Source organism: Mastigoproctus giganteus, chromosome 2, assembly GCF_048544385.1.
Source record: "Mastigoproctus giganteus isolate SK-2022 chromosome 2, ASM4854438v1, whole genome shotgun sequence".
NCBI lineage: Eukaryota > Metazoa > Arthropoda > Arachnida > Uropygi > Thelyphonidae > Mastigoproctus > Mastigoproctus giganteus.
This window is the reverse complement of record NC_143576.1, coordinates 262661364-262684520: the sequence shown is the minus strand read 5'-3', so window position 1 is coordinate 262684520 and position 23157 is coordinate 262661364. Positions and strand designations below refer to the sequence as shown.

Below are 23157 nucleotides of genomic sequence, written 5' to 3'. Positions count from 1 at the left end.
GAAGAGACAATCACCAAGTTGTGATCTGAAGTGCCTAAAGGACCTCTCACTTCGACCGTGTACTTAGAAGGGTTGTTTGTGAGAAAAAGATCAAGCGTATTGGCTGTATGATTAGGATTGTCCGGTACTCTTGTAGGTAAATGAACAATCTGTGCAAGGTCATTAGTAATTGCAAAAGCCTCAGCATCTCGACGAGCTGGGTCGGTGTGACTAGAAAATGGAAGCCAGCTGGAGTTGTGAACATTAAAATCACCAAGGAAAATTACCTGACTGTTAGGAAAGTTGGACTGGAGAAAGTCAAGTTGCAAAGAGAGTTGCAACACTGTGTCAAAGAGCTGTAAGTGATTAGTGGAGTTGGGAAAATGGTAGAGACAACAGATGAATTTGACACAGTGAGGTAGAGAGGTTTTAAGCCAGAGAAGATCAAAGAGAGGAGATTCCAAATTGCCAAGTCTCTGACAGGGAATATCAGAACGGACATATGCACAAGTACCACCTTTGAGGCGAAAGGAATCATACAGTGAATAATTTTGGCATCTGAGATGAGCAGTTGAATCAACAGATAACTGAGATTCTGTCAGAAAAAGTACATGGGGTTTGGCAGACTGCAAGTGGATTGATTTTGATTTGGTAGTTGTTGGCGCATCGGCTTCTGTGGCCATATTGCACCTCCCAAGGTTTTTGCAGTACTTTGATCCAAGCCCGAGGCGGGAATCGAACCCGCGACCTTTGGGTTGCCGGGCAGGTACTTTACCCACTCGGCCAGCCCGGTCGGCACTGCAAGTGGAAATGGACATCGTTGAGATTAGAATTGAGACCACGTATATTTGTGAAATGAATTATGAAGTGCTTGGGTGGTCTAGATCTTTTCGCAGATAAGCTTGCTCTATTAGTTTGACAATTCATGGTGTATTCAATAGTAAGAAAAAGTGGGTGGGACATGCTGTATGAAGTAATGAAATTTTTGATATGGCGTACACATGGTAAGAATATACCCAGATCCTTGACATAACGTGGCCTCAACAATGCTCCCCACATACACACTACTTGGACTCCCTCCAATCACTATCTGGCAGAGTAGAGGAAGCAAGATTATACACTAGCTGATCCTCATAGAGAGTTACCAATAGGTTTGGTCCGGTGTACTAACTAGCGGCCGGCCTGAGAACACCCTTTTAAAGCTGTACCTTCAAAATGTAAGGAATAATTAATCTCGTCACGATGTTCATCATAACCTCAAAAGTCATCAATCATACTGCATGATGGAAGAGATAGGGAAGGGTTGACCGGAACATTATTATTATTATTATTATTTTATTTATTATTTTATTATTATTTTTTTTTTGTTGATGTAGCAAACAAAAGCTTGGTTTCCTGTATTCTTAGCCTTTACTGATACTAGCAGTGGATACTCATGTCTTGAATAGATTGTTAATATTTAAGATCTGGATGGATTCTTAATTTCATTCAGTTGGCAAAATTCGGGTGACATGACTTCCCACAACATAACTTTAGAAGTGATGGTATTATTCCCTCAACCATTCCAAGACCCTACACTTACTTAATAGATAAGTAGAGAGATTTAAGCAAATAGTTTATAATTTAATCAGATGTGAAAAATGATATTAAGACTGTATAAAGCTTCACTCATGCCTGCCTAGGCACCTAGTAGTTTATCAAGAGATTGTGATGAATACAAAAAAAAACAAAAAAAAAAACACACACATTCCTATATTCACCAAGCCTATATAGAAAATGATGTAACAAGATAAGTAACCTTATGGTTAGCAGCAATCCATGAATAACATAGAAACTGTGTGGTACCACACTCAAGATAGTGGAAAATGAAAGAGACAAGTGAGTAACTGTGCAGTCAGTCATATAAGTTCTCTGAGTTGCTAGGAGCTCGTGAAGTTTTGTCAATGATATATAGAAATTTTTCCAGCAGGGATAAGAGGTAATTATTACACTCTACAGGGCAATGGTTAGACCACATCTTGAGTACTGCCTACATGTCTGGAAGCCTCATTTTAGTAATTATGTAGATTGTTGGAATGGGTGCAGAGAGAGCAATGAGATTGGTGGGGGGGGGGGAACAAAAGGTTGCTCTTACCAAGAAGGGCTTCAGTTATGCAAATTGTAGTGTCTGGAGACAAGCTACCTGTGACGAGATCTAATTGCAGTGTTTAAGGTTTTGAATGGACTGAGTAAGCTAATTGTTGATGGCATTCTTGCAATTATCCACACAGTTATCCTTGCTTGGACAATACACATACGGGGACATAAATTTAAATTGAGGAAGAATGGTTTCAGGATAGATGTACAGAAAGCAAACTTCCATCTAGTGTTGTGGTAGTCTGAATAAACATAAGGAGGAATTAGATAAATTATCAGAGGAGGATAGACAGGTTATGTGGGAAATTTAATATTTTTTTTGGCTGATGCTCTATAAGCTTGCTTCCTTGCATCATTTGCTATCACTAATACTAATGCTAATCTGAAATTAATATGAAAATTTCATTTAAAACCCAAAATACCTGATGCACACTTTCAGTGTAATAACCATCACTATCAAGATGACAAAGTCCATCATTGGGTTTCACTATTCCTCCAAGCTGAAATGACAGAAGGGAAAAAAATATATATATATACATATCAATGATATTATCTGTTCAGATAAATATTTTACAAACATAAATTCATAAATTGTTTCCCTTCCCCTTGCCCCAGGTATTTTGCAGTTTCATTTGTTATTGACAGTGGCCACCTACGGAGTAATTAATAGCAAATGTATATGAAACATTTGAGTAATTCTGTTAAATGAAAAAATATCCTACAGAATGAGCATTCCAGTAGAAACTATAATTTAATGAATCCTGAAGTACCAAGAAAACTTTCCTACACTAGACATGTTCTTTAATTCTCACATAGGATGACATTTGATTTACTTTGGAAAATGTTATCTAGTTTAAGATCTAAAATTACACTAATACTTGTTAAGCAAAACATCCAGAGTTAAGATTGTAATCTTAACCAATTAAAGTAAAATAGCCACTTATATTTGGCAGAGTTACGACTTTTGATTTCAAAAATAATTTGATTAGAAACTTATTTTGAAATAATTAACACTAGTTAATTTAAATGATTTTTGATTGAAACAAACTTCAAAAACAAGTTCATTTTTATTATATTCCTTACACAGAAAAATTAGAAGATTTCTGAGACATTACAACTTCTATTCAAATAACAAACAATTCCAATACAAAACCAAAATTATTCACTTAGAAAGTTACTGAGGTCTGTCAACTGGTTAAACACCAAATAAACTGAATTTCTCTTTTGAAAAGCTCTTAAGTTCATTTGGTGTTTAATAATGGAAAACACATTAGGTTTCCAAGTAAATCTGGCCAAGTAATTGCATGTTAACAGAAGGGACTGCTTCTACAGGAATGGGATACACCTAAATAGAAAGGGTGATAGAATATTTGCTGATGCTATCGAGGCAGTGTTAGGTGGTTCGGAAAACTGCTAGCTTGGGGGGATATAAGGACTAATAGATTAACAGTAGCCACTGGCAGAGGTGAAAGTGATTCTTGCACTGCTTCTATTGGAATGAGCAGAAGCCTGGAAAACAAGATGCAGGATATTTCAGAGACTGCTGGGAGTCATTGCGGTACAAGTAAACACATGAGTTGTGTTAGGGTAGCTAAGAAAAAGAACACGTGCATGTATACTTGCGTGTACACCAATGCCAGGAGTTTGGTAAATAAATTTGATGAATTTGAGGTATTGCTCAAAGCTTCAAAAGCAGATATCGTTGGGATATCAAAGGTGGTGTCACACAGATATAAGGAATGCAGAATTGGAATTTGGGGAGTACAATATGTACAGAAAGGAGGGGTTATACTATTAGTTAAGAAACACATAAAATCCAAGGAAATAAAGCCAGTCGACATCGCTGGACAGTGTAGTGTCGAGTCAGTTTGGTGTGACATAAGCAATGGGAGATCAAAATTGAGAGTAGAAGTGGGTTATAGGCCTAATGATTCTGATGAGTATAATAAGAAAATGTACAGGGAAATAGAGTGGGCCAGTAAATCAGAGAGTCTTATGATTGGGGATTTCAATTTCTGGGTTGGTCACTCACACACTAGCAAGGCTTTTGTGGATTTATTGGATGATTGATTTCTACATCAGCATGTTCGGGAGGCAACTAGAGGGAGTAATACTCTTGATCCGATTACCAGTAGTGATTTTTCATGCATTAAGAATCTGCAGATAAAGGAACCACTTGGTGGCAGTGATCACATGTGCTGAAGTGGGACTTACTCAAAGAGGTAACTACTATCAGGGGTAAAGGGAAGGGTTTTTTCTTTCGTAAAGGTGACTATGGTCGTCTGAGACAGTATTTAAATTCTATACGGTGGGACCAACAGCAAATGATGTTACCAACAGCAAATTCAAAATGGGAAGCATTCAAAGAATTTATCTTGAAAGCTACTAGGCTTTACATACCAACTAAGAAATATTGTTCAAGTTTTAGGCCTAAATGGATGTCAGATGAACTAATCAGACATTTGGCAGAGAAGAAAAATGCGTGGGATACATATAAATCTATGATAGATATAAGCTGGTCTGTAACCAAGTAATTATTGTGAGATTATTGTGGCAGATTATGAGAAATCCTTAGCAAAGGATGCAAAGAAAAACAACAAAGAGTTCTTTACCTATGTAAACTCTAGAAGGAAAGGGAGGAATCAGATCGGTCCACTGGATATTGATGGTTCAACTGTTGATGATCCTGCTCAGGTGGCTAACAAACTAAATGAGTATTTTGCTTCTATATTCACCCATGAGGAGTTATTCAGGGAGGGGAATGCCGAAGGTGAATTAAACTCTGGCAGTGAGCTAGATGATTTTGTAATAACTGAGAGGAAAGTGGAGGAGAAATTGTTCAAGATAAACATAAAAAAGGCACCCGGGGTGAACGGGATCTATCCAGTTATATTAAAGGAGGCAGCAAAGGAAGTAAGCAAACCCTTAGCTATAATTATGAGAGCTTCTTTGGACTCAGGGAACTGGAGTTCCCTGAGTCCAAATACCCATGGACTGGAGATGTGCAAACGTGACCCAAATTCACAAAGGAGGATCAAAGGGTGACACAAGTAATTATAGACCTGTTAGTTTAACTTCCGTTCCAAGGAAATTAATGGAGGCACTGGTTAAAGAAGCACTGCAGGATCATCTAGACAAGACTTCAGTTATAGCTCGGACACAGCATGGTTTTGTTAAGGGAAAGTCTTGCCTGAGCAATTTGATTGGATACTATGATGTGCTCACAAAGGAACTGGATGCAGGGAATAACTTTGATATCATATATTTGGATCTTAGAAAGGCTTTTGATACTGTTGCACATGGACTGCTGCACAAATTGGAGCAGTGTGGCATTGGAATCAAAATTGCTGCTATGGATAAAAGGATGGTTGAGTAGGAGAAGACAGAGAGTGGTAATCAATGGACACTGCTCATTGTGGACTAATGTTATTAGTGGAGTCCCTCAGGGTTCAGTGTTGGATCCATTGCTGTTTTCTGTATTTATAAATGGCAGGGTTGTTAAGGACAGTAATGACAGTATGCTGCTGCAACAGGATCTAGAAAAGTTGAGCAGATGGGCTACATATGGGAATCAGTAACCCCAGAGTGATGTATCAACTATATGGTACTATACTGACAGTGGTAGAGAACGAAAAGGACCTGGGGGTAATTGTGCAGACAGATATGAAGTTTTCTGAGCAGTGCAGACAGTTGTAAGAGTAGCTCATAGTGTCTTGTCAATGATATACAGGAATTTTACTAGCAGGGATAAGGAGGTGATTATTCCCTTGTATAAGACAATGGTCAGGCCACACCTTAAGTACTGCATACAGGTATGGAGGCCTCATTTTAAGAAGGATGTAGAGCTGTTGGAACGAGTACAGAGAAGGGCAACAAGATTAGTGAATGGAACAAAGGGTTTCTCTTACAAAGAACAGCTTAAATTTTGCAATTACTGTGTCTGGAGACTAGGCACCTGCAAGGTGATCTGATAGAGGTGTATAAAGCCTTGAATGGTTTGAGCATGCTCAATTCTGATGGGATTCTTCCTCTTGCTCAGAATAATCATCTGAGAGGACAAAAATTCAAATTGAGGAAAGACAGATGTAGGATAGATGTGCAGAAGTTTGCCTTTAGCCAGCGGGTAGTTGGTTGGTGGGACAGACTTCGATCCTTTGTTGTGGAAGTTGATAGCCTAAATAAATTTAAGGCTGAGCTGGAAAGGTATTTGCAACAAACGGAGGGGTGAAATGGAAGCTATTTTTTTTTTTTTTTTTTTTGCTGATGCTGCATAAGCTTGCTTTCTTGCATCATATGCTTCTACTAATGCTGATGACACGTTCACGGTAATACAAAGGGGATACAAAACTGAAGTACCTAATTGGTTCACTATATATTCAGTTTACCTTGGAGGTGGAACTGGAAGGGGGCCCTTCCATTCCGAGATGTATATGTGTATAGAGAAGGGCAACACTCGAGAACCAAGGTTTATAGAAAACCTATCTGTCATGGCCAATACACACACTTTAAAACTGCCCAGGCCGGTTGCCACAAAAATAGTGTGGTCAAGGCCTTAATGGGTAGGGGTCCCATTGTTCGTCATCTGAGGAGAGGGACGACAAGACCAAACAGGTTACGGCTGACCTTAACGTGTGGCTACTCCCAGAGCATAATTGAGGGATGTTTGAGAGATATGAGTAGTAGTTGTAGGGATGTTTTCACACCTGTTGCCACTGCATACATCCCCTACTATCTGGGCATCTTGGAACCCATCGCTCGTATATTGCCCTCATGTCAGATATGCTGTGTGCAGCTTCCGCGCTGGAAACTGTGCACGGTAGTGTCTGCAGTTAAAGATTCTACTCAACTAACGACACTAGTGGGGTTGTATATGAAATTGAGTGCCTGGATTGTGGGGGAGATGAAGCATAGGCTGCATGATCGCCTGGGGATACATGACCGGGCCCCTCAAGACAAATGTTGGTTCAGCTGTAGCTGAACATGCCTGGGAAACTGGGCATGGTATTATGACTAAAAAGCTGTGATTGTAGATAGAGCGCATGGTTTTTGGAACTGGAAATGGCTAGAGAGTTTGAGGATATGTTCGTCTGGACGCTATAGTCTTAATATGGACAACGGCTGTCGTATTCACCCACTTTCTGAAGCCCTTATCCTAGGGAGAGACGAAAGTTTTGGAACAGTTTATTCCAATGCACGGGAAGTGGATTGAACAAAAGTGCCGTAGCTCGTGTTGCATACCTGCTGGTACGTATAGGTGTACATATATAGATTGTTGGATAACCTGTAATGATTATTGCTGATGAAGGCGGCTGCTGCTGCTGAAAGCTACAGTTTTAATGGTTTTTAGTAATTTTAAATATCTTTTTAGCATTTTTATTTTACATTTCTTGTTGGAATATAATCTCATTTTATTATATTTTATTTTAATATACAGTTTATACAGTCAGTACATGTAGTTTATTTATTTAATAAAGGTATTTTATTGATTTGAGTCAGTGTTTTAGTAGCATTATAGATGAATCATAGGGTTCCTGACTACAGAGGCCTCTTCAATGAGGTGCCTCCATAGCCAGGTGGGAAGGAGCAGCAGTGCGTAGCACACGCTTCTTGATTAGACTGGGGTTCGAGCCCGTCACCACCAAATACGGAGGATGCGGAAAGGTCAGGGAATGACCACCACATATCCCGGAGCAATATGGCATATGGCCTTAGTTGCTAATGCTCCTAAAAACCAAACAAACAAATGTCTTCAATGAAGGAAATGTAACTGCTAAATTGAACATCATCTCTTTTGATGCCTTTGCTGGCTCTTTTTAGAAACTTTCAGAATGGCGTAATAAGTGCATTCAATGAGGTGATGATTACTTTGAAAAAAAAATAAACCATTTTTGAGATCCTTCACTTTGTGTTGTTTTTATTGCACCAGTACAGGAACTTTATTGCCACACCTCGTATATAAAAGGTGAAGGAGTTCCTAGTGATGTTTTACTCATTCATTAGTGTTCCAATACTTCAGGCAACAGAATGCATTTGTGCATGGTAAATTTAAAAAAAAACCATTATATATATTTTACAAGTTATCTTCAAAATATAAACAAATCTTACCTTTCCATCACCAGCATGATGAAAAATAGAATCAGTAGCAAATATGACAACTTTCCTTGACTGTGTATTCCATCCAATTTTTTCCTATAATCAAATACAAAAAAAAAAAAAAAAAATCATAATAAATAAATAAAAAAAGAAAAGAATAAAGTAAAAAATTGCAAAAGGGCTAAACATTTCTTCAAAGGTTGAAACAGTACCATTCCTTCTTGCCTTTAAAAATACTTTAGTAAAAAAATATATATATTATAGTCTTACTCTGTAACTGAATGTACTATTAACATTAAAAATATGAATGATTAATAAAGAAATATATATCTTTAATTAAAAGAAATATATTTCTCCAATATACATATATACACTATATGAGATAAGTATGGATATAGACAGTATGATGATGGTTATTAAATATATTACATGGAAGTATAGGATAATGCCATTGCCATCATAACATATACCCTAAGACCATAATATAATATGTAGACATGTAGACATGTATAGTATCTTATGTAGGACGGCACCTGAACGAAAGTTCATCTCCGTCTTTGTACACTGTGATGGTTACAGAAAGCACTGTAACAGGCCAGAAATGTGTGTAACGTTATGTTCGTGCAGTGTGTGTGTTGTTGTGTTGTTTAGTTGTTTCTGGCCGTTTTGTCACCAGGCAGGCGATCACCTGGAAAGCCTGCCCAGTGTCCGTCTACACCACGGGGAGGTAGGCCACAACTGCGCAAGAACCATGGCCAACCTCAACAGTCACGTACTGAATGTCCAAAGAGGATTTGGAGCCATTCAAAAGAACCCCGCGCCAGCAAGCCGGCAACAGCGCGCGCACGCACACACACACACACACACACACACACACACACACACACACACACACACACACACACACACACACACACACACACACACACACACACACACACACACACACACACACACACACACACTCCCAGGAGAAAGGACAGCAGAAGACGAAGAAATAAGGATGAGAATAGCATAAAGTAAAAAAAAAAAAAAAAAATAAAAATAAAAATAAAATCTTTATCCATTTCTTGCCCACATCTGTATGCAGTGCTGCCCAAAGTGGTCCACAAAGAGAAAAGGTGTATTGTCAAACAGAAGTTGTAATGTCATTCAATCATGATCGGCAGGAACAAGTTCTAGATATAATTCTGAATTCTGTTAATCTGGAGTGGTGTCAGAAGTCTCTGGTAGATGACGGTATCACTGAGCAGAGGTTTAGTTGAAGAGAGTCTTGATAAAGGATGAGTCAGAGAAGTGCAGCATCTGTCAAAATCTTTGTGTGTTCTTGAAAGCCACAACAATTTTGTATATGACGTCATCAGGACGACGAGGCAGCGCACAGTTGTATTATGATTTATGATGCATTTTCAGTTTCATTTCTTGAATTAACATTGAGGTTGAGAGCCTTCCTGCGATTAAAAGCAGCATTGCAGAAGGTTTGAAGGGCCTGGAAATTGTTGACAGAAATGAGTATCTTCTCACCTCCGGGACACAAGTTTGGTACTGTTGCCTTAAGAGCCGATCTTAGATCATCGTAAATGGAGCATTCAAAAAGTACGTGAGGAGAGTCTTCCGGTAGCCCACATCGACAGGAGACTGTATTGGAAAGTCTGACTTGGTAGAGTTTTGCGTTAAGCGAACCATGCCCAGTTAGTATGTAGGAGGTAAACAGTGAGGGTGAAAACCATTTTCTGGTGGATGATGCAAGTAGTGCAGTTACGTCGGGAACGAAGTTTTTGGTGATAGCTCCTTTTTCGGTAGAATTCCATCTATTCTGCCAGGTATTCACTAACAAATTCCAGCATCTGGTTCGCTCAGTTTTGGGATCAGTCTGAGGGTTAACAATGATTCCCTGAAATTCCACGGAAATGCCTTTGCGGATGTAAAAGCAAAGCCCTCTAAACACAACATGCAAGTCAAGTGGTATGGTGCCTGCAAGAGTCTGTAAAGCTGGAGTTGATACTGTTCGGCAAACGTGAAGTAGGCTGAGGAGAAAGCAACGTTGAATAGTGGATAACTTGGTTTGTACTGTTTTGAGTGCAGTACGTCTAAACCAAAGGCTGGCAGCGTAGGTTGTAATTGGGATTATGGCAGCATTGTAAAATAGATGTAGGGTTTTAGTGTTCAGTCCCCAGTCATGTCTGGTAATTTGGAGCAGCATCGCGGTAAAACTCTTAACTTTGACAGACAGATGTTGAATATGCTCAGTAAAGGAAAAGCGGTCGTCGATGATGACTCCTAAAAATTTGGTGCTTCGGACAAGTGGAAGTGATTTCTTGTCAAGTTTTACAACTGGTGGTCTGCGATAGTCTAATTTGTGTTTAAAAATCATGATCTTCGATTTTGTTGGGGATAATTTTAATTTGTTCTTAGAGGACCAGGACGATAGTTCAAAGAGTACTTTATTGGCATAGAGTTCTAATTCAGATCTTGAGTTTCCATTCACTAAAATGATAATGTCATCTGCATACGCAAGTTGTCGCACATTTTGAAATTCAGGAGTCCTAAGCAGCCAATCATCGAGAACTAGGTTCCAAATCAAGGGACCTAAAATAGATCCTTGGGGGCAACCACGGGAGACAGATCTGTTAATCTTCGTGCTTTTAGTGATGACGGTGACGGTGCGATCAGCAAAATAGTTTCTAACAAGTTTATAAAGCTGAAGAGAGCAGTGATTGGAACGGAGTCTGCTGAGGGCACTTTCCCACCATAAATTATCAAAAGCGCCCTCAAAATCGATAAAGATTGCCATAACGTACTTGGAAGTGGAGCAGTCAATGAGGTGGTGGAGTTCTAATAAGGCGTCTTCGCATCCAAGCCCTTGCCTAAATCCGTATTGAAGAGAGGATGTGGAGCTTGTGGCTCCCTGCAGTGTGGTTATTTTATTGGCAATTAATCTCTCTAACACTTTTCCCAGGTGAGAGAGCAAGGCTATGGGGCGGTAGGATCTCGCATTATCTAGTGGCTTACCAGGTTTATGTAAAATCTTAAGAATGGCGTGTTTCCACGGTTTGGGAAACGTTCCAGTATTTAAGCAGTTGTTGAATAATTTAAGTAGAACTTTGGGCCTTAGGTCATAAAAGTGTTTGATAAATATGTTGTCAATCAGGTCATCGCCAGGACATTTGTTTGACTGAATTTTATTCAAGATTGAAGTAAGTTCTTCTGCAGTGAATGGACTTGTTTCTTCTAAAGGAAGGTATTTTTGGTTTAAATCACGAATAGATAGATGGTGTGAAGTGTCAATAGTGAGATCATCGTTAGGCAGCAGTTGGTCCAAGATGGCATTTATGGAGTCTGTTAGTGTAATAGTTTCCATACTGTTGGAGGTAACGGAGTTAAAAATGTCACCCAAGATCATTTTATTTTTAGCAATTTTATAGATGACGCCCCAAGGATTATTATTACCAGACGTACGGACAAAATTGTGCCAGGATTGCAATTTGCTTTCATAAATCAATTTTACGTATTTTCTTTTGAGAGTTTTGTATTCTTCATGTAATCTGTTGACTTCTTCTTGAGACCAAGTACGCCGTTTACGCTGAAAATTTCTTCTGGCTTTATGTACAAGTTTCCGAGTAGAGGATAGTTCGTTATTCCACCAAGGTGTGCAGTTAGTTTTTAGTTTCTTTTTATGCGTAGATTTCTGAATTGCAGTGATGATAATGTTTTGAATCTGCAGTGCTAGTTGTTCGGTGGTAAGAGATTTAAAATTTTCTAGGTTGTCTTCAGGCAATTGAGAGAGAACGGAACGATTAAAACGTTCCCATTTTATGTTTCTAAGAGAGTAACGTATGAGATTACGAAGAGGTTGTTGAGGAGCAAGAGTTGATCCCAGCAGGAAGACGATGGAGCGATGGTCACTTGTCGTTAGGTCAGTTTCTACGTGCCAGTCAATAATATAAGGAGCAATACGGGCTGTAGCCAGAGAGATGTCTATGTTTGATTCACCCAGGGAATTGGAAAAGGTACATGGCTGGTTTGGTTGATTCAAGACGGTAAGTTGATGGGAGAAGATGGTATCCTCAAGCAGTAATCCCCGCGCATCTGTGAAAGAACTATGCCACAATGCAGACTTGGAGTTTGAGTCGAGTAAAATTAGCAGAGGAATAGGGCCTAATAAACTGAATACGGAATCAATATAGTGTAAGTGAGGAGTCAAGTCAGATGACGGGGGGCAATACATTGAGATAACATAAGTCGAGTGATTAGGACTCAAGACTTGAATGCAAATAGCATGCTGTGATGTTAAACAGGACAAGAGTAAAACGTCAACATTTTTATTAAATATTACGATGGCTACCTTAGGATCTGTATGAGTCGGTTGTAAAATCCGAGAAGAGCAAGGATATCCGACAATTCGTCCTTTTTTATGATATGGTTCTTGAAGAATGAGAATGTCAATGAGTTCCTCCTCAGATACACGACGTAGCTCATCTGCCACGGTGCGTGAATGGTGAGCATTGGCTTGCAGAAATTTTAAGTTTACAGTCGAAATATTTGGCTGGGAAGCGCTTGAACTCGATAAGACTGTGATATTAAAAGGGAATTGTTCGTTGCCTTACTGTGTCTTGAGCCTTTATGTATTCAGGACAGTTGATATCTCTGACCGAATGATTAGCATCATGTTTGTGCCTCTTGCAATTAATGCAGACAGGCGGTTGATCCTTGCTGGGGCACTCAGCAAAGATATGGCCTAATTTGCCACAATGTCCACAAGAAGGTCTTTCTTGTTTACACATACTTGAAGTGTGTCCGAAAGCAAGACAACAATAGCACTTCGTCACAACAGTGAACGGCTTAAATCGGTGAGAGGTCCACCCAATAAATAACCTGTCTAAAGTAGAGATAGCCGAAAAAATACGTGGGGTAAAGTCAAACACCCAATTCGAAGTATTCTTTGATTTGGAGCTAGTTTTAAATCGGAAAGTGATCTCTTGTGAGATTTCTTCACGTGTGAATTTAAATTCTTTCAGGTTTTTGAAGTAGAAATCATCAAGTATTTCCTCTTTGGTTAAATCATTATCAATATTATATACCAGTAAGGTTGGATTCAATTTCTTAGGTATCTCAGGGGTGATTCCAACATCAGACAGGATTTTTGAGGAAGAGATGGTATCCAAATCTTTACGTGAATCAGTTTCTAAAATTACGCCTTTGTTTTTAATAAGACGGAGAGCTTTAACTTTGACTTCTTTCAATTCTTGCTTTAAGGTTTTAACTACACGTTCTTTAACATCAGTGCTCGTAGTAAGAGTAGAACTCTCGGATGCCTTTAGGAGTAATAAATGTGGTTTTCTGGTTGAAGTAGTTTTAACATTAGCGGATTGCAGACTGTCTGTTTGGTTAATAGAATTTTTTGCAAGGGATTGTGCAGTAGCCTCAGAAAAGTTTTCAGGAGAAACTACGTTCAAAGAAGTATCAACTAATTCTGTAGAAGTTGAAGATTTTGCCACAGAAGCATATGAGAGAGGTGTGGGCATAGTTTTTGAGTCATCACTTCTTATCTGCCGCATCTTTATTTTCATCTTAAGAGCTTCGTTTTCTGTAATCAAGCCATTCACAACTAATTCAAGACCGCTCCAAGAATGAAGAATAGCTTTGATGGCAGTTTTTGTAACCTTACTATTGTCGTTTAATAAATAAGTTTCAATTTCTTCTCGCAGGAAAGTAAGTGCATCGACAGGGGAAAGATCTGAAAGTAAAATAGTCCCGACGTTTGGTATTTTAATTTTCCTGGCAGTTGCAGTAGCAGCCCTAGTCAACATGTCCGGACTAAAATGTTTTATTTGTGAAGAATCAGTAACGATATTTGTGGTCGTAGAATTTGGTACTTTGCTTGAAGATTCAAGATGTTCTGATTTAGCCTTAGGAGCGGTTACACTTGTAGTTTCCCTTGTCTTACTTTGTTCCTGTGAAGAAACGAGGGGTGGAAACTCATCGGTGTTTACCGACAAATTAGTGGCGCCTGTATTTTCTTCCACGTTGGGGGTTTGTTCTTGGGAGGGATCAAGTATGGAGAAGTCTCCTTTGTCACGTGGCAAGTTAAAAGCTTCACTAAAAGCCTCTGTCATCCTGAAGGGTTTTTGCCCTTGAGGTATTTACCTCAGATGGTTAAATAGTAATATGGCGAGGAGTGGCAAGGAGGAAACGGTATAGTATCTTATGTTAGAATACATGTATCAGTATTGATGAAGAGTAGTTGTTGTTATTTGGTTTTTAGAAGCATTAGCAACTAACGCCATGTTGCTCCAAGGGTAAGCAGTGGTCATTAGCATTAGTAGAGGCATTTGATGCAAGAAAGCAAGCTTATGCAGCATCAGCCAAAAAAAAAAAAAAAAAAACCACTTCCACTTCACCCCTCTGTTCGTTCAAAATATCTGTCCAGCTGAGCCTTAAACTTATTTAAGCTATCAACTTCCACAACAAGGGATGGAAGTCTGTTCCACCAACCAACCACCCGCTGGCTAAAGGCAAATTTCCGCACGTCTATCCTACATCTGTCTTTCCTCAATTTGAATTTATGCCCTCTCAGGTGATTATTCTGAGCGAGAGAAAGAATCTCATCAGCATTGAGCATGCTCAAACCATTCAAGGCTTTATACACCTCTATCAGATCACCTCGCTGGTGCCTAGTCTCCAGACACTGTAATTTGCAAAACTTAAGCCTTTCTTCATAAGAGCACCCCTTTGTTCCATTCACTAATCTTGTTGCCCTTCTCTGTACTCGTTCCAGCAGCTCTACATCCTTCTTGAAATGAGGCCTCCAGACCTGTATACAGTACTCTAGGTGTGGCCTGACCATTGCCTTATACAAGGGAATAATCACCTCCTTATCCCTGCTACAAAAATTCGTATATATCATTGACAATACACCATGAGCTACTCTTGCAGCCAGTCTGCACTGCTCAGAGAACTTCATATTTGCCTGCACAACCACCCCCAGGTCCCTTTCATTCTCTACCACTGTCAGTGTAGTACCACAGAGTTGATACGTTGCTCTGGGGTTGCTGTTTCAAATACATAGTACTTTACATTTGTCAATGTTAAACTTCATTTGCCACCTCTCAGCCCATCTGCTCAACCTTTCCAGATCCTCTTGCAGCAGCATAGTGTCAGTAGTGTCCTTGACAACCCTGCCTACCTTTGTATCGTCTGCAAACTTCGACATTAAGCTTGATATACCCTCATCAATATCATTTATGAATACAGAAAACAATAATGGACCCAACACTGAGCCCTGAGGGACTCCACTAATAACATTAGTCCACGACGAGCAGTGTCCATTGATTACCACTCTTTGTCTTCTCCCCCTCAGCCACCCCTTTATCCACAGCAGCAATTTGCCTCCTATGTCACACTGCTCCAATTTGTGCAGCAGTCTTCCAGGTGCAACAGTATCAAAAGCCTTTCTAAGATCCAAGTATATAATATCAAAGTTATTCCCTGCATCCAGTTCCTTTGTGACTGCATCATAGTATCCAATCAAATTGGTCAGGCAAGACTTCCCCTTAACAAAACTATGCTGTGTCCGAGCTATAACTGAAGTCTTGTCTAAATGATCCTGCAGTGCTTCTTTAACTAGTGCCTCCATTAATTTTCCTGAACAGAAGTTAAACTCACAGGTCTATAATTACTTGTGTCAGCCTTTGAACCTCCTTTGTGAATTGGGGTTTCATTTGCACATCTCCAGTCTGTGGGTACCTCCCCTGAGTCCAAGGAAGCTCTCATAATTATGGCTAAGGGTTTGCTTACTTCCTTTGCTGCCTCCTTTAATATAACTGGATAGATCCCATCGACCCCAGGTGCCTTTCTTGTGTTTATCTTCAACAATTTGTCCTCCACTTTACTCTCAGTTATTACAAGATTCTCTAGCTTACTGTTAGAGTTGAATACACCTCTGGCTTTCCCCTCGCTAAATAACTCCTCATGTGTGAATGTCGATGCAAAATATTCATTTAGTTTGTTAGCTACCTGAGCAGGATCATCAACAGTTGACCCATCGATATCAAGTGGACCAATCTGATTCATCCCCTTCCTTCTAGAGTTTACATAAGTAAAGAACTCTTTGCTGTTTTTCTTTGCATCCCTTGCCAAAGATTTCTTGTAAGCTGCCTTCGCCTGCCTAACCTCCTTTGTAACTTGGTTACAGATCAACTTGTATCTATCATAGGCTTCTGTGTCATGTGTTAATTTGTATGTATCCCATGCATATTTCTTCTCTACCATATGCCTCATCAGTTCATCTGACATCCATTTAGGCCTAAACCTTGAACAATATTTGTTAGTTGGTATATAAAGCCTAGTAGCTTCCAAGATAAGTTCTTTGAATGTTTCTCATTTTGCATTTGCTGTTGGTAACATCATCAGTTGGTCCCACTGTATAGAATTTAAATACTGTCTCGGTCCATCGTAGTCGCCTTTACGAAAGCAATAACCCTTCCCTTTACCCCTAATGGTAGTTACCTCTTTGAGTAAATCCCACTTCAGCACACTGTGATCACTGCCACCTAGTGGTTCATTTATCTGCAGATTCTTATTGCATGAAGAATCACTGCTGATAATCAAATCAAGAGTATTTTTCCCTCCAGTTGCCTCCTGAACATGCTGATGTAGAAAACAATCATCCAATAAATCCACAAAAGCCTTGCTAGTGTGTGAGTGACCGCCCCCAAATTCCAGTCAATATCTGGGAAATTAAAATCTCCCATTATAAGACTCTCTGATTTACTGGCCCACTCTATTTCCCTGTACAGTATCTTATTATACTCATCAGAGTCATTAGGCCTATAGCACACTCCTACTCTCAATTTTGATCTCCCAATGCTTATGTCACACCAAACTGACTCGACACTGCACTGTCCAGCGATGTCCAGCATAACCCCTCCTCCCTTCCTATCCAGTCTATCCTTTCTGTAGACGTACTCCCCAAATTCCAGTTCTGCATTCCTTATATCTGTGTGACACCACGTCTCTGATATCCCAACAATATCTGCCTTTGATGTTTTGAGCAATACCTTAAATTCATCAAATTTATTTACTAAAATCCTAGCATTGGTGTACACGCAAATATACATGCACCATTTCTATTCTTAGCTACCCTAACACAACCGATGTGTTTACTTGTACCGCAATGACTCCCGGCAGTCACTGAAATATCCTGCATCTTGTTTTTCAGGCTTCTGCTCATTCCAATAGAAGCAGTGCAAGAATCTCTTTCACCTCTGCCAGTGGCTACTGTTAATCTATTTGTCTTTGTCTCCCCCCCAAGCTAGCAGTTTTCCGACCCACCTAACACTGCCTCGATAGCATCAGCAAATATTCTTGCACCCTTTCTATTTAAGTGTATCCCATCCCTGTAGAAGCCATCTCTCCTGTTAACAAGTACAGTCCAGGCTGAAAAAAATTCTACCCCTTGAGCCTTGCACAATCTTTCCAGGGCCGAATTGATTGACAAGGCTCTCATCATATACTCCCTCCTATCGTGTCTGGGCAGAATTGCTTTCAAATTCAACCCTATTTCACGGCTTTTTTTCAACAGTGACCTGTACTTGTTAAGCAATTCTGCCGGTCTCCTACTCTTGATATCATTAGTGCCAACGTGTACAACTATATCACCTTTTGTGCCCTTAAAAGATGATATCTGCTCTACAACGTCATCAACCTTTGCCCCTGGCAGACATACCCTGGTCCTGTTCCACCTATCCTTTTTAATTCCCTGACCTTTCCACATCCTTCGTATTTGGTGGTCACGGGCTCGAACCCTAGTCTAATCAAGAAGTGTGTGCTACGCACTGCTGCTCCTGCCCACCTGGCTACGGAAGCGCCCTACACCAAAGCTCTCAACAATTGTAAAGGAGTTATCAATCAGTCCAAATTAAAATTCAACCAGGCTAAGAGAAGAAAATTTGCTTATTGTCCAAATGGTAGTCGAGCATTCTGGTCTCTTGCCAAAGCTATTGGCTGCAACTTTTGCCCATCTCTTCTCCCACCTCTGTCAAAACCAGATGATTCTATTGCCACTGAAACCAAATATAAAGCTGACCTGCTAGTATCCTACTTTTCCCCCTAACTCGAGTATTGATGATCTTGATAAACCAGCTCCTCAATTCCCATTAGATACCATTGAATGCCTCTTGTGGCCTTCCATCAAAAGGATGTCAAAAGAATTTTTAACAGCCTTGATGCCAAAAAAAAAAAAAAAAAGCACATGGTCCTGATGGAATTTCTCCGCTTGTTCTCAAAACCTGTGTTTCTGAGTTACTCCTGTTCTGCATCACATTTTTCCACTTTCTTATTTCAAAGGTGTTTTTCCTTCTGCTTGGAAATTTGCTCATATCCAGCCAGTTCCTACAAAGGGTGACAAATCAATCTCATCCAATTATTGTTTCATTGCACTTACTTCTACTTTCTAAAGTAATTGAGAAATCTACAGGGCATCCAAAAAGTCTGGAACCAATGCTTACTGCCATTTACACCATGGGCGTAAATGAAATCTACTAACGTGTCCACCCTGACTCTCCACGCATTTTCAGCAATTTCAGCACTGGTCCGTCTAATGGATTTCTGTGGGCTGCCATGAAAATTAGCAATCACTCCAATTAGAGTGTTTTCATTTACAGAAGGACGACCACATCGAGGCTTGTCGTCGACAGATCCAGTCTAAACTTGTTCACCAGTTTCCCAACTGGGCTGTGCATTATTGGATTCCTTTCAGGTGTCTGGCATTAAACTCATCTGCCACTTCCCTCTGGATCCATCCCTAATGATCACTAAGAAGGACTACCTCCACCCTTTTTTCATTCAGTGTTAATGCCATTTTTCACTTGTAAAGAAAAACATATTTTTACCATTGGTTCCAGACTTTTTGGACACCCTGTATTAACCTATCTAAAAACATTTCATCTGATAAATGATTGCCAGTATGGATTCTATCAGTGTAGCTTCACTAGCCTATGTTATCCAATAATGGACAAATTCAAGAGAAAGTTTGGTGAAAGTCAAGCAGTTGCTCTTTCAAAGGATTTTGATCATGTTTGGCATAAAGGTCTTCTAAATAAGATTCCATCTCATTTAGAAAACTAGATACCCATTTACGAAAAACAGTTGGTCTGTCAACTGTTTTTTTTTGTAAATGAGTATCTCGTTTTCTCTCTGACCACTTGTTGGGTGTGATGGTTCTCTGTGCTTCTAACGTCTCCACTAATGCAGGTGTTCCCCAAGCTTCAGTTCTTTCTTCCACTCTTTTCCTCTTGTATATTAATGATCGCCTTCCATTGACTGGAAATCGTATCCATAGTTTTGCTAATGATAGCACGTTGCATTCAACCTTCACTTTGGGATACCTTTCCCTCCGGATGCCTCCGTAGCCAGGTGGGCAGGAACAGCAGTGCGTAGCACATGCTTCTTGATTAGACCGGGGTTCGAGCCCAAGAGCCACCAAATACGGAGGATGTGGAAAGGTCAGGGAATGACCACCGCATAGCCCCGGAGCAATATGGCCTTAGTTGCTAATGCTCCTAAAAACCAAATAACAACAACCTTTCCCTCCACAAACAGCTTCAATTTCTTGAATATCCACTACCAGTTCCTTAAATGCTGATCTCCAAGTAATTCTCCAGTGGGGCAAAGATTACTTAGTTGATTTCAATCCCTCTAAAACTCAGTCCTGCTTTATATCTCACAAAAAAAATGGGTTTTTCTGCTCCTATGCTTATCTTTCATTGCACAAAGATTTCCAGACAATTTCTCCACTACCAGTTCCTTAAATGCTGATCTCCAAATGATTCTCCAAAGATAACTTAGTTGATTTCAATTCCTGTAAGAATCGAAAAACCTAAGTCTGAAGCTAGATTTCAATATTGAAATCCAAAACAAAGCCAATTTTATTTTGTTGTTGAGATTGTTGGGATCTAATTATACCAACTGTCCTTTGCAATACAATAAATTAATTAAAATACTTCATGTGGAAAAGTGTCTGTATTAAATTCCAGGATATGGATATTCTTCCTTTAGCAGATATGCAATTATACATAGTAAACAACAGGGCAGTTATTTTAACGTACAGCTCATAAGTTTACATACATTGAGCTGTCCGACTCTAGCTATAGAAGCAACAAAAGTGAAATATTTGTGACCTTTGTTATTATGCAAGAGCAAGTGACTAAATTTTGCTACAGTACAATTATTTTATTATCTTTCTCATATCAAATAAAATTAATGTTTAATCATCTATTCACAAACATGTCTACTAAAATTTTATTAAATAATTTTTAATATTTTTTAAATGAGAGAAATTTGGAAATTCATTTGAAATCAATACATTATACATTATTAAGCATTAATACATTATCTGACTTTAAAGTTTTATCTCTTGTTTAATACAAACATATTCCGCCTTGTTTGGCTACTCTGAACCCAGTTAATCACGATGGATATACTTTGGTCCCTTGAACTTCAAATTAAAATCACTGCAGTGCTATGAATTCCTGGTACACTTACTTTACAAACAATCACTTGCATCATGGCATCAAATCCTCCTTCTGCATTATCTAAATTTCCAGAAACGGAAGCACCAGACACTTCTTCCTGTTAAATTAATATGAAATCAATATAAATAAAAGATATTAACATGATTAAAATTTTATTTATTGTAGAATTTTTAACCAAAACAGAATACGGACAATAAGTATAATACAAATATATCACACAAGTGGTCAGATTCTGTTCTAAAAGCAAAAGAAACAAAATACTTTGTTGCTATCAATATAAATCAGCTCCTGGTTTTTAGAATTAAAAAATGTTAACATTTAAGAAAAATTTTTTTTCTATACACATGCATACAACTATTTATTGTTGGACAGGAAGAACATTTAAAGAGTGGTTTTATTTACCCTCCTGCTCCTCCTTCCACAGCCCAATAAGCTCAAACACTTCACTTTTATGGAGAAAGTTTGCAAGCATCTGTCCATGGCAAAACTCTGATCCATGTACTCATGATTATAATGAGTAGCTTTGCTTCTTCTATAACATGTCTCTTCCATTGCCTTCAACGTTCAATTTCTCATTTTGGTTCCATTTTTGCAGAAATTGCAAAAGTCAAGTTTCTTTTTTAGATTTCTTTAATCACAATGATCACTCTGAGAGGCTCGCGTGTATTCTAGCAACTTAACATAACAATTATTATCTGCCACTCATCATCATATATCTGTCAGTTTAAAAAGATATTGGACTTTCTACTCATAATGTTGTTTGATATTGGATAAAAGATATTGGACTTTCCACTGATTATGTTGTTTATTAACTGTGCTTTTCAATTCCATTTCAACCACCTTAAGAGGTTAAAACTCAGTATGGCACATAAATACAATGTCAAAAGAACTCTGAATGCCCACCAGGTCAAAATTTTGCCAAGTTATTGGTGGTTTTTTTTTTTTTTTTTTTTTGTCATAATATAACGAACTCAATCTTGCAGAAACAACTGCTGTTAAGTTAAGCCTTGGTAAGATAAATGCTGACTCTTGGTGAATGTGTGTTTTTGCCTTAACAAACTTTAATCATATATGATTACTAATCTTAGGGACTAAGTTATAAAAATAAAACAATGATATACGAACTCAGAAAAGGCATTTCTGCCTTTATCCTTGACATAGAACTCTCCTTAAATACAGCTGTTAAAAGAGAGAAAGCTCGATGCTTAAATGAGCTTATTAACGTGTGGCAGACCAGATGAGACACCTCAGCCGTGGGGGTGATGACCAGAAATTTGCTCCCAGATGTGACCTTTGTGACGCCCAAAAAGAATAGTGTCTGGTTTTCCCCCAGTCTTGAATCCTCGTTCCTTATAACTGGGCATGGATCACTTAATGAAAAACTTCATCAATTTGGGCTTAAAAATACTAACTTATGCTTCTGTGGACAGAGCGAAAATTAAATTGGCACCACTTAATATTTGAATGTGTCCAGTATCAAGAATACAAAGACTCCCTCAAGAGCAAGATCCCCGATTTCTCCCCAGGCCACGCCCATCAACTTATCAGCACCTCAACTAACCTCGCTGCTTTCCAAACCTTCGCCACAGATGTCTCTGCCTTTGCATGTAAATGTCATTAATTGCAAACCATCAACAAACTAACTCCAACTAAACCTCTCTTTCTTTCTTTTTCATATATATAAATGCACCATGAGAACATTTTTTCCATCTTCACTATTTTATTTCCTCCCCCCCCTTTGCCCTCTTCATTTTTTTTTTTTTTTTTTTGTTTTTGTGTGTTTCCTTTTTTTCCCCTTCTTTTTCTTTTATTGTTTTTTTCTCCTCAGCTTTTCTCTCTCTCTCTCTCTCTCTCTTTTTTTTTTTTTTTAATACACCACGGGAACTTTTTTATTTATTTTCTCCTCTGGAGTGGACCCCGGGAGGAATATGGCCCACCGTTTGGCAACATCAGGTGGGTCGGAGTCTTGAATTGAGACACTATGAGCACAATTGGGACTGGCCCACCCACCTTCCCGTGGTGTGAACGAGTACCCAGAATCCTCTCTCCAGGTGATTAATGCTTCTGGGTAGCCAAGTGGACAGACACAACAACAGAACACATGCATAATACACACAAAGGTACATCACACACACACACACACACACACACATAACTGGCCCATTTGTAGTGATACTGTTCTTCACAGAGATACGAGGCAGAGTTGAACCAACATTCTAGGAGCCACACTATACAAAAACACATGTCCATACCACCTGAATTGAGCTTTAATGCTTTCCATGGTGAGTGCTGACACTCATTATTAGTTTATTTTACTAATTTCTTTGTTTTTATTTCAAAGTTAGTTTGAGATATGGGCTGCAGTGGATACATTATCCACTGCAGCCCATATCTAACAAACCAATTGGGTGGTACC

The 23157-nt window shown here is 39.1% G+C and overlaps 1 protein-coding gene across 1 annotated transcript in view; it reads right to left on the bottom strand.

Annotated features, from left to right (window-relative positions):
• The window catches only part of LOC150090443 (integrin beta-PS-like), a 268161-nt gene that overhangs the window by 151229 nt on the left and 93775 nt on the right, over positions 1-23157 (bottom strand). Inside the window, exons 9-11 of the mRNA XM_090389885.1 lie at positions 20752-20838; positions 8221-8304; positions 2538-2615 (exon numbers count right to left, since the gene is read on the bottom strand). Of these exons, the coding sequence (XP_090246011.1) occupies positions 2538-2615; positions 8221-8304; positions 20752-20838 (249 nt within the window). The remainder of the gene's footprint in view (positions 1-2537; positions 2616-8220; positions 8305-20751; positions 20839-23157) is intronic.